Here is a 12,171-nt window from a genome sequence, read left to right as displayed (position 1 = left end):
ATGGCACACACACTATTGCTGCTTATTCCATACTGGATTCCTTTTTTAATCAATTTGATGCTAGTGTCTGAACAGGGAGGTTTTCAGTTCAGTTAGATCAGCATTGTATAAGAGCAAACTCTAATGCACGGCTCCAGTAAATGAATGAATGAATGGCTCGGATGAATGAATGAATAAATTACATGAATGAATGAATAAATAAATTACATGAATAAAATGAATGCATGGCATGAATGAATGAATATGTTTAGATGCCCCTAGAGTACCCAACGAAAGAGGAATTCTTGTCAGTAGAGAAATTACCTTGACAGCCTGGATTCCAGGGTCAGACCAATAACATTATTGTTTAAACTGATCAGTATCACAAGGCTTACAACTCCAGGCCAAGATTAACACAGAAGGGTAACAAAATAGTGCTTTGCTGACAAGGAGAAAATAGGTTCCATTAGTTTTGGCCAGCCATTGTAATAGCTGTGGTCTCAACTAGGTAGGGAAACTCTTCCACAGGCAGAAACCATAATCCAGATTATTTAAGCCGTTTTAATACTTCTGAACCACTACAGTTCCCACAATACCATGCAAATCCTACGATTTACAGTTTAGGTTAAGTTATTGCGGCTAATTATTGTTATTAATAAATATGTTTGACAATACATGCACCCACAAATTAATGAACATATGGAGATTTTTCATATCTTGGCTAAGCACTTCTTGTCCTTTGTACAGTAAAACTAATGATGCTGTTCATGTTGATGTTTTATGAAAACTTTAGTTACAGTAAAAGATACAGTAAAAACAGTACTGCAGTAAACTATATTACATTTATTGTTTACAGTTTAGTGAATAAGAAATATCCGAGATAGCGAAGACAGAGAAAGCTAGTGAGAGACATGAGAAGACGAGCGAGCATGAGGGCAAGAGTGAGAGAAAGTGTGGAGAAGAGCATGTTTGGGGTACAGCAAGAGATCAGTGGATCCACAGATCAGCTTGTGTTAAGTTTGCTGTTAATCACTCACTAGAGTAGAGAAAGCATCCAGCATCCAACACTCCACTCAAAGCACACTTTATCAGCACTCAATAACAGTAAAAAGAAAAATGCATTTTCCTTGGCAAAGTTTAATAATTACGATACATGGAAGTGACAAACCGTGAACTTATTTACGTCATCAAATTTCAAATTTCACACACACACACACACACACACACACACACACACACACACACACAGAGAGAGAGAGAGCCCTCTAGTGAAAGCCTCCTGAAAGCCAGGAGAATCGATGAAGCACCGCTTGGAGAATTGGCCATCCAGAGAAAGCACCATTGGGTGGATGGGGGGGGACTGGGTGCATCGAGAGAACCCAGAGGGGACGCCAACACTGGGCTAGGCTATACTATACTGCTGTGAGCCATCAAGGTCACGTTAGCCAGCCAATAAAAACCATGCTGATCATTTTTCACAAGCTCTCCATAAAAGAAGAATCTGTCTGTTGCACTCGAAGGCAAAATAACAGGGTTTTATTGGGTGTGTAAACCCGCATTACTAATATTATACCGTTATACATTGAAAGATTTTATTTAACACAAATAAATGTATTTTCTTGACATCACCCAACTGAAAACTGCTGAAGTTACAACACAGGTCTGTAAGAATTTCTCAGATTTTCTAGTCTCAGTGGAACAGGCCATAAACCATGACTTTACAGTTACAGTAGCACTGGTGGTCCTGTTTTATGCCAGTAAGTCTGTGCTGTTAGGGCTCATGGAAACAGAGTGCGCAGATCTCTGACGTTTAAACGAGTCACAGTTTAGTGCGCTGGCCTCTCAGGGGAAAACACCCCATGCAATTTGACAATTAAGTTTAATGTGTGGTTTTTCTTGATAAGTAGCCAAACTTTGCCATGGAAAGTTCTCAGAGTGCGTTTTACATCCTTATGGTTCAGCAACCTTTCAGATTACCGATTACAGCAGCAACTTTCCTGCCTGCTCTTTAAATGCAGAACCAACCTCAGTTTTCCTGTTTTGGTGTTGGACATAGGAACGGCACAATCATTGTGTTGCAAACCCAAACAAAATCAGCTTGCTGGAATGCACTGTAAATGAGCACATGTGGTTACGTCTGGAAAGCAGAACATTACCTCACGTCTTCTACAGCTAGGAAAATGAAGACTGGCAGAGGATTATTTTTCTAGGCAGAGATTTCTTCAGGCTACACAGCAATGCTGTATTAGGTCCTCGGGATCTACTGTTATTAAATAATGAGGTATACCAGGATCAACACACAAGCTGTTTAGGTAAGCAGGCCAGGTCTGCTCCCGTAAGCTCTCACCATGCGAATCCATACTTTATTGGATGTTTGTACAGCTGTCTGAGCACCTTCACAGCTCACAGAGAGATATAGACAAACAAAAAGACAGACAGACAGATTGTCACAAAGGCATAGGTAGACAGACCGACAGATCGTCAGAAAGATAGAGAGACAGACAGACAGACAAAGAAAGATTGAGAGATAGACAGAAAGATAGACAGATAAAAAGGGTTAGGTAGATAGACAGCTCGTCAGAAAGATAGCCAGACAGACAGAGAGACTGAGATAGAAAAGAGATCGATATTATAGACAGACAGATTGACAGACAGGCAGAGACACAGAATAATTAGACAGATGACGACAGACAGGCAGAAAGACAGATGGATAGCCAGACAGATACAGATAGGCAGAAAGACAGACAGACCAAAAGATAGACAGAAAGAGATAGACAAAGGCACAGAAAGACAGACAGACAGGCAGAGACACAGAATTATATACATACAGATAGACAGATAGGCAGAAAGATAGACAGACCGAAAGATAGACAGAAAGAGACAGATAGACAAAGGCACAGAAAGACAGACAGATACAGACAGACAGGCAGAAAACCAATTATATACATACAGCTAGACAGATGGACAGAACGATACAGATAGACAAAGGCACAGAAAGATACAGAAATAGATAGACAGACAAGAGAGAGACACAGACAGATAGACAGAAAGATATACAGATAGATACACAAAGATAGACAGAGGGACATAAAGACAGACAGAGACTGCTATCCTTACCATCTTGCCCAAGAACAAAATCTAGAGGAAACCAAAGGTTTGATGCCTATTTAGACTCAAAAACAAAGGAATTCAGACCATCAGGTGCATTTTCCTAATTCATTTTTTTCTGAATTAAAATAATTGTGATAAAAATGTGAACCTTAATAGACCTTTACAATGTTCATTTTTTATATTAAGACTTGCCTACCTGCTAATATTGTGTTCGTGGCTGGGGATTAAATCTCAATGTGACTATGTTTTTATATTTCTTACAGTGGGAGATTCTGTCCACTGATCCTGTCTGGAAGTGAAGAAAACAAAGAAGGAGAAACCAACACCTACAGTGAAGACAGCGCCCTCTCCTGCCCAAAGACAGCGACACCACCAAAGACACACACACACACACACACTGACCAATAAGCCACTATAAGAGGTCATAACATTCATTCATTTTCATCATAGTTGTCCATAACAGTGAAGAAAGGAAGGTACTGCCAATGACCACAAAACAGCTGCGCTTTTACAGTTTAATGGTTTTATCTTTACAAAAGAGGTAACACTGCAGATGTTCCTACAGACGCCATTAAAAAAAAATGAAAACAGTGTTTCATATAGTCATCTATATATTGAAAAGTACAAGTAATAATTAATATTATTAATTTTAATATAACAATAGCACAAATGACAATGACAACTGTAATAAAAGTGGATCAAAAAGTGACATTTTAAGTAAATAACATTAAAGAATCAGGTAACAGAAACAAAATCAGCCGAAAGTTCCATTCTACTGTACGTTGAACACTTACAGTAAGTGCTATTTGTTTTAAGCTTTATAAAATACATCAAAAAGCAGGAAGCGTTTATTTCCTTCAAGGAAAAGTACTATAAAATAAGTTACAGTACAGTGAATTTGTCTAAACTGACTTTGTTCCCGTCTTCCAGCCTTACATGAGCACAAACGATGAGATTTCAGAAGTACATTATACAGGAGTAAAAAGATCATTTGTTCTCTTATAAAACAACTGTTCCCCCCTTTTCAACATTCAGGGGAAATCAGCCAAGGTGTCAATAATTACACAAAATGTCAGTGTACGTGTGCGTTAGTAAAACCACACACACGGACGCACGCACGCACCCGCTCGATCACACGCGCACACACACACACACTTAATGTACAGCTTTCTGCAGCTTTCTGATGAAACTTGCATATTAATATTTTTATTATTTGTGCTGTAATAACTGCATGGTTGTTCTAATAACTTCATGGGTTTGGATAAAAAAAAAATATAATAATAATAATAATAAAAAAAAAAAAAAGCAAATACTTCATATCTGATAGTATGGCGTCCAGGAGGGTCACACGTCGTCAGCTGGTAGAGGTGGGATGTTGAACCTTGGTCTGGTGAAGAAAGCCATCTTCTCTCTGTTACGACAAACAATGGTTTCAATGCGGGAGACAGAACACTGCTTAAGCACATCACTCCCCACATTAAATTGTTAAGACTTCTGGAGCTCACCTGAAGGTCTGCACGGGCAGCGGCTCTTTGTGGCTCTGGCCTCTCATCTGCAACACTTCTTTAGAGGCCTTCCGCAACCTTCTCTCAGCTGCTTCCTCCTGTCTTTGCTCCTGCCTGCTCTGCTTCGCCTAAGAGACCGGAAGAAAAAGAATGTGTGAAAAAACAAAAAATCAGAAGAATCAAATTTCCAGGTCAGCTGACAATTGGAATAAAAACGATTAAGACTGAGGGGCTGTGTATCATCATGTCTTGCCTAAAGTTATTAAATTAACATTTGTTCACTGGAGTACAGTGAGACAGCGGTGTGTCTGCACTCTGGTCACTCAGTCATGTGCAGGTGATGTCAAACCTTTGAGAGTACCTGTCTCTGGGCTTCGCGAAGGAGGGTGCGGAAGCGCTCGTCCCGCAGGGCCCAATGGGGCAGTTCTGTCGGGCCACGGGGGGCCGGCTCCTCCAGCCGCACCTTTAGCTCCCGCAGAGCCGTCAGCTCCTCACTCAGCTGCCTCTGCCGCGTCCGGCACGCCTGGAGGTCCAGCTCCAGATCCAGAGAGGTACGTGTGGGCTGCTCGGCCAGAGAGGTACGGTGAGGCTGCTGCAGATGGGACAGACACACACAGACACACACAGACACACACAGACACACACAGACACACAGACACACAGACACACACAGACACACACAGACACACACAGACACACACAGACACACACAGACACACACAGACACACACAGACACACAGACACACAGACACACAGCTGTCAGGGTCTGCCAAGTACATGTAAGTAAATATTGTCTGGTTGCATATTTGGGCTGAAAATTGTCTGATACCGATACATTGCTGATCGATTCTCCCATCTCTACAATTCAGAATTAACTAACAGTTTAGAACATAACACTTGCATGGGACTCTTAAAGACTTTCCCAGATCACCTTCAAACTAACTGACTACTTACAAAACTAGATAAACTAGATTTATGAAACCGTGCCGTTTGCTCACCTGTTTGTATCTCAGGGTTCTTCTCTCCAGAGTGTTTCTGATAAACGGTGACTTCTTTGGTAGGGTGGAGCTGTCACTGTCGCTGCGGTACAGCTGAGAAACACAGGGAGACCAAGAAAGAGAATGAAAAAAGAGTTCAGAGGGCATCAAATACACCTACAGGGGCGAGTGTGTGAGATCTAGAACTAATGTGACTCACTCTGCAGACGTACTGGCTGCGGGCTCCAGGTGAGAAAGTGTGTGAGCGAGCTAGCGTGCTGCTGCGCAGGAAAGGGGGTGCGTGACCCCAGCGCCCAGGACGTTCCTTAGGCTGCATCCTTATGAGCTCTGTGTTGGTTGCCTTGTCAACCTGAGTGCATATCAAGCATGAGTGTGCATCAACATGACAGACATTAGAAACGGCTTACATCTGATTACACCTGACGACATGCGCTGAAGCAATCTTTCTACAGGTGTTTATTGTTTAAGCTTCTAATCAGACTGAGATTACCTGATCCAGCATTGAAACACCATGGCAACCCTATTATCCTTATGCCAACCAACTCCCCCAACTTGTCCTACAACTCATCCTTCTGCTCTAGCAGCAATGCACCAAAGGACTCAAACCAGGCCCAGACCCTCATTTTTAACATTAGAAACCCCAGGATTCCGAGACAACATCCACAGCGGCCGCTTTGCCATTGAGGCTAGGCTCCTTGTAGTATGTAACTGCTGCTGTGTTCATTTGATTCTCATGTTCTGTTCTTATTTTTCTCTTCCATGACGACATTTCTATTCATCTGATCTCATTTAGCTTACAATTACATTTTACTCTGATTTAGTAGGTTTTTGAAAATCTAAAGGTCAGTTTTTACCTCCGGTATTTTCTGGGGGAAACCAGATGCAGCTGCATTGCCAGGGAAAATGTTGGTTTGCAGACAGTGGAATGACTGATTTCTTAAATCCCTCTCCAGACTCCTACACAACCTTCTTTCTGAAGGACTCAGAGCTGTTTGGATCTCACTATAAATAAGACAGGCTCCTCCAAAATCTGTGGTGCATCAGATTCTAATTTTACACATTTTGAGTAGTAATACATGTAGGGGTGTCCTAACTTTTTAATTTCCTCAGTTTTGTGTTTAGTTATATTACTTCTATCTCTCAATAGTGTTCAAATGAAAAGCAAATGTCCAGATATTTCAATATGTTCAATATGTAAAAGCCTTTGTCTTTCATTAGGTGTCATTTTGTGTCAAATGTGCTATCCAGTCAAAAATGACCACTATGGCCTTTTGAGGTAGACATACACTCTAAGACATGCACTCAGTCAGAGATCGGTAGACATGGGAGCATGGTAAGCAAACCTCAAAAAATCTAATCAAAATAACTGTCTCAGATATTCTAATCTTAGGATTTTTCCCCCTCTTAGTTTTTACCTCTTCTTGGTAAAATGAAAATTAGATACATTGTTGATGGCTTAATACTTAAATACTTAAAACTCATTTCCCTATGCTTGTATAGTGTTACATCCAAACCCTGAAGACAAAGGTAACCGCTGGGTGGAAAAAGTTCCATGAGAATAAGTTTATAAGCAGGTTACCTTTATAACAAGGGACCTGTCAGAGTGATGGACACAGCGCCCTCCGGTGGCTATACAGATGCCCTCAGCGCACAAACCCTCAGGACAGGGAGTGACGAACGCTGTGCTGTTGCTGCAGCCGCTGTCCACGGATTCCGCCTGCCAGCTCCTGAACACACACCAAAAGCAGGGGTGCAGTCAGAGTGAAAAATGGCAAGGGCGTATTTCTGCCACAATGCTGCACATTTACCCGGTACATGCTTTTATATTTCACTTGAGGTGATATGAGAAAACCGAGGGAGTGAATGTGGAATGTAAGGCGCCGGTGCTTGTGTACCTCTCAGACACTGCCTCTCCCTGCTCTTCTTTCCTCTCTAGCTCCTCCTCACTCAGATCCAGCCCTCTCTTCACCTCGTCCAGCTGTGTGCCCACAGACATCTACACACACACAGAGAGAGAGAGAGAGAGAGAGAGAGAGAGAGAGAGAGAGAGAGAGAGAGAGAGAGAGAGAGAGAGAGAGGGAGAGGGAGAGGGAGAGAGAGAGAGAGAGAGAGAGAGATGGAATGGATGGTGGAAAGACAGGGAGGCCGAAAGAGAGGAAGGTATATGCAGAGGCAGAGAGACATTTTAGTACACTGAAACAAAGCACTGGAGACATTTCAGAGCTCAGTCAAGTTGTGAGCTTGCCTGGGTTGTGCCATGCTCTTCGTCTTCCTCCTCCTCCTCTTCATCTACGCTGTGGCTGGGCTGGCAGAGGCTGCTGGGCTCTGGGCGGTGGTTCTCTACACTGCTGAGGGTCTGCAGCAGCAACTGAACACGGTGCCACTGGAAGAGCATCTCTGTGCTGCCTGCACAATCCGCCAATGCCACTTGAACTGAGCCCTGAGACACAGACACATCAGCCTGCTGTAACCTCTAGAATAATGTTGTTCTTTTTAATAGCATTAATAACAATAATATGACTGAATCTGTCTTGCAATTTATCAAAAACACACTGCTGAACATGTGATGTGATGTGGTTAAAGACTATCTCGCGTATACTATTAAATATTATCTGCCCACACTTCCACACTGGCTAAGATTTTTACAGCACACAGTAAAAACACTCATATACCAGAGGGCTTGATTTGCACATTATAGCCTCTTGTCTAGTGTTGACAAAAGCATTCAACTATCAACAGAGAATATTGGAAGCAATACTAAAACTAATTTTCCACATTATTGATCAGAGATAATTGGACATATTAAAGAATAAATATGTTGACTGTTTTTAAGTTCTTATTATAAATACAGTGACAAAATTCAAGTTAGGGAAGTCAACAGGCAATTCTGATACTCTTCAGATCCTGTCCACACATATTGTTTCCAGTGGGTTGGTCACTGAAAACAGGATTTTTGAAAGGGTGGATACTTTTGAGAACTTCAGTGTTTGTTTTGACCGGCAAACTAGGGGTGTAATAAAACATCTATATTTATAGAGATATCATTTTTATTTTTATCACATTTTTATTACGTTTACATGCAAATACTGGTGGTTCATTTCTATTGTGATTAAACTCTGACCGTTAGATAGCGGTCTCTTATCCAACTGACTGCATACAAACAACTTTATTTTTTTTACTTTCAAGCAGCATTATACGAGAATTGGTATTTCTTGAGAGATTTTAAGAAAAGTCAGTACTTTAAGACAAGTATTCACAGATGTAGGAAATTCCAGTGTCATGACGTTACTCAGCCTCACCTTATTTTTATTTATTTATTATAATAATAAGCAGCAAGGATCACAATCTTGCTCAACTGTATGTCTTTCCTCGATTCAACACGTTTTCCTAATGAGCTGTGACAGGTGTGCTAGAGCACAAAAAACAAGTATTGTGAAACTCTGGGACTGGACTTGGGGATGTTATTCTGTTACTGCTACACTTCAGTAATAGACCTCTGTGTGTCAACCGGCACTCACCAGCAGCTCCTCGTGGCCGAGGGGTCCCAGGGCACAGAGCTGCAGGTTCAGGGCGTGGGAGCTGGCACCTCCAGCAGGCAGCGGGATCTGAAAGCCCTCGTTAAAGCTGAGCGCAGAGCGAGGCTCCTGGGCCTTACAGCAGTAGTATGTGCACGGCCGGCTGGAGTCCACGGGCAGCACGTTCACCTTCACATAGCTGAGAAATGCACAAGGAAGCACATATACACCCACACACAATGTCAGCTAGCACAATTAACCGCCTCCATACGCAGCTGCTGCGTTTTAACTAGGTATTTACATGATCATTTAAACCATGTGCTTGCTTTGTTTGAAAAGTGCAAGCAACTGACTTACACTTTGTAGCCGTCTCTCACAGTGGCCTTGCTCAGGTTTCTCATTTGAAGCACATGCAGCAGTAGAGACATGGAGGTCGAATCATACCTGTGGAATAGTGTGAGAGTCTGTATAACTACCATGGTACTCTCAAACAGGGGAAAAAAAAAAAGAAGAGAGGAGGAAAGAGGGAGGCAAAGTTGGAGAGCATAGGGAAGAAAGTTAGAAAGATTGAAATAAAGAAAGATGAAGAGATAAAAAGAGCCAAGTGAGCATGAGAGATCGAGAGTGAGAGCAAGGGTACGCAGGAGCGAGAGTGAGAGCAAGGGAACGCATGAGTGAGTTACTTACAGAAGTCCAAGCTGGACTTGAGGAGGTTCTGGATTACTGATGGTGTCTCGGGTAAACATCACATCTTCTGCCTCCTCTGTCCTGCTGAGAAAATTCATCAAGAATATCAACACAAAGACAAAACGCTGACTTACACACACACTTTACTCTTTTTCTGTCTAAACCAACATGCAATACATACATAAAGCCTGTGTGGCTAATTCAGTCACTACACTACAATCCTACATGTGTTCTCAGAAAATGTAGTTGTTGTGGCACAAGAACACAGGAATGTCATGTGAATCACATTCATCATTGACAACCAAGCTGGCATCCATGCTGGAGAACAGCTCCCACCCCATGCATGAGACTCTGGCAGCACTGGGCAGCTCCTTTAGCGACAGACTGCTTCACCCCAAGTGTGTGAAGGAGCGGTATCGCAGGTCCTTCCTTCCTGCTGCCGTCAGACTACACAACCAACACTGCTCCCAGAGGACCACATACACACACACTTAACTACACACACATGTTCATGTTCAGGGAATACTATGTGCAATATCCCCCCCCCCCCCCCCCCCCCCATGTGCAATTAAGAGTCTTTTGCTGTAAATAATATTTGTTTATTGTTTTTTAATTCTTATTTATATTGTGTACATAGTGTAAATTATTTATCTAAATTTTTGTAACTGAGTGTCCTGCTATCCCTTTCTGCTGTCACACTGTGAATTTCCCCACTGCGGGACTAATAAAGGACTATCTTATCTTATCTTATCAGTGTGGTCCTCACTATTCTAGAAAGTAGATGTAGAAAGTGCTATAACGGCATGTAGGCTACTAAAGACCACCAAAAAAAAAGGGTTAAATATGTTTTATAATCTTCCCTGCTGCTGCGACATGTGTGTGTGTGTATATATATATATATATATATATATATATATATATATATATATAAATAATTACTGGCAACTCTAACCTCCTGCTCCAGGCCTCAAACACCCCGCTGTCTGTGGCCAAGACATCCTCGCTCACACCGGCAGACACACGGCGAGCCCTCCGGCCGCTCCGATTTACACTGTTGGAACGCAGGGTCACTCCTGAGCCTCCATAGAAACAGAGAATGCAGAATGAGATTAGACAGAGAGAGGGAGAAAGACAAAAAAAGAGACATTTACATGAAGGAATTAACTTAAACTGTAATGAAAAGTAGTGGAATATGGATAATAAAGAGAATACTTTTTTTTTTTTTTTTAAACACACACGCTTCTTTTGCACTTTTACTTTCAGACATAAAATCTCATGAGCAGTGAAAAAGGTGACAAGTTCAAAAACCAGTCACCTGTAACAGGGTATGGGGAAAATTTCCCTTTGAGGCCCAACAACTGTTTTAATTAGAGGCCTCTAATAGCAGTTATGGTTAAGGTTTTCACCCATCACCTTCACACTACAAGAACCATAAAAATGAAATATACTTAGGGGATGAGCAAATAATGACATGAACTGCTGCTGCGCTCTGTTTGGGGAGGGGGAGGATGTCAGAAGTCTGTTGGATTCATGTGAATGGAACATTATATATCCATATTCAATGGGGTGGATTTTGTCAAAATGTGACCAATTGGATGCATGTGCATCTGAAAATACCCCATGAATGTTAGTTTACTGAATACATTAATAAATGTAATTAATTGAAGTGAGATTTGCAAGATTACATTAGTATAATTGGCAAGCTCAAGCAATAAGAAAATATTTACCTAAACATCACCTTGTTATTTAGAAAAGACTAAATTCTCAACTGCGTTTTGATGTGACCATCTCTACCTGTAGAACTGTATGGCCCTTGAACTCCAGCATCTCTAAGGCCTTTGCCCTCCAGAAGGTGAGATGCAGAGGGACCTCCGGCTTCACCTTCCCCAGAAAGAGCAGCTTGCTGCTGGACTTGAGTCTGTCCTCGGAGCCCTTCCAGCACCAGACCTCGGCCAGCAAGCTCCATGTACTCCTCAGTCATCTGGGTGAGGGGGCAGTCCTGTGGGCCTGAGTGGTAGGGTGTGTCCATGGGGGAGCTGGGAGGGGACAGGGAGGAGAGTGAAGAGCGCGAGGAGAGGGAGGTGAGCGACTGTGGAGCATCATGGCCCCGCTTGGGGCCAAACGCAGAAGTGTCTCGGCACGGAGCCTCTACAGGCAGCAGGTAGCGGAAGGATGGGTCCGGGATGTCCACACAGCCCTCCTGCCGCTCGTATTGGGGAAGGCCATAGATGTCTGTGAAGCTGATGGAGCTTAGAGAGCCGCGGCTAGATGCTAAAGAGCCTCGGCTGGAGGCCAGAGAGCCACGACTACTGCTGGATGACACAGTCAGCGAACTGGCTGAGAGACTGCGGAAAGACAGAGGGGTGGGAAGTGAG

The 12,171-nt window shown here is 42.6% G+C and overlaps 1 protein-coding gene across 3 annotated transcripts in view; it reads right to left on the bottom strand.

Annotated features, from left to right (window-relative positions):
• Positions 1 to 3,591: 3,591 nt before the first annotated feature.
• Positions 3,592 to 12,171, bottom strand: part of wwc3 (WWC family member 3) — a 53,331-nt gene continuing 44,751 nt past the window's right edge. Inside the window, exons 11-23 of one of the 3 annotated variants that reach the window (XM_072684223.1) lie at positions 11,591 to 12,141; positions 10,749 to 10,875; positions 9,797 to 9,880; positions 9,467 to 9,553; positions 9,113 to 9,308; positions 7,840 to 8,034; positions 7,490 to 7,590; positions 7,174 to 7,321; positions 5,794 to 5,943; positions 5,595 to 5,687; positions 4,957 to 5,187; positions 4,596 to 4,723; positions 3,592 to 4,501 (exon numbers count right to left, since the gene is read on the bottom strand). In XM_072684223.1, the coding sequence (XP_072540324.1) occupies positions 4,435 to 4,501; positions 4,596 to 4,723; positions 4,957 to 5,187; positions 5,595 to 5,687; positions 5,794 to 5,943; positions 7,174 to 7,321; positions 7,490 to 7,590; positions 7,840 to 8,034; positions 9,113 to 9,308; positions 9,467 to 9,553; positions 9,797 to 9,880; positions 10,749 to 10,875; positions 11,591 to 12,141 (2,158 nt within the window). In that variant the 3' untranslated portion in view covers positions 3,592 to 4,434. The remainder of the gene's footprint in view (positions 4,502 to 4,595; positions 4,724 to 4,956; positions 5,188 to 5,594; positions 5,688 to 5,793; positions 5,944 to 7,173; positions 7,322 to 7,489; positions 7,591 to 7,839; positions 8,035 to 9,112; positions 9,309 to 9,466; positions 9,554 to 9,796; positions 9,881 to 10,748; positions 10,876 to 11,590; positions 12,142 to 12,171) is intronic. The other 2 variants (XM_072684224.1, XM_072684225.1) reach the window with 2 other exon arrangements.

The sequence above is a fragment of the Salminus brasiliensis genome, chromosome 7, assembly GCF_030463535.1.
Source record: "Salminus brasiliensis chromosome 7, fSalBra1.hap2, whole genome shotgun sequence".
Classification (NCBI taxonomy): Eukaryota; Metazoa; Chordata; class Actinopteri; order Characiformes; family Bryconidae; genus Salminus; species Salminus brasiliensis.
The sequence above is the reverse complement of the archived record's forward strand: the minus strand, read 5'-3'. Positions and strand labels throughout refer to the sequence as shown.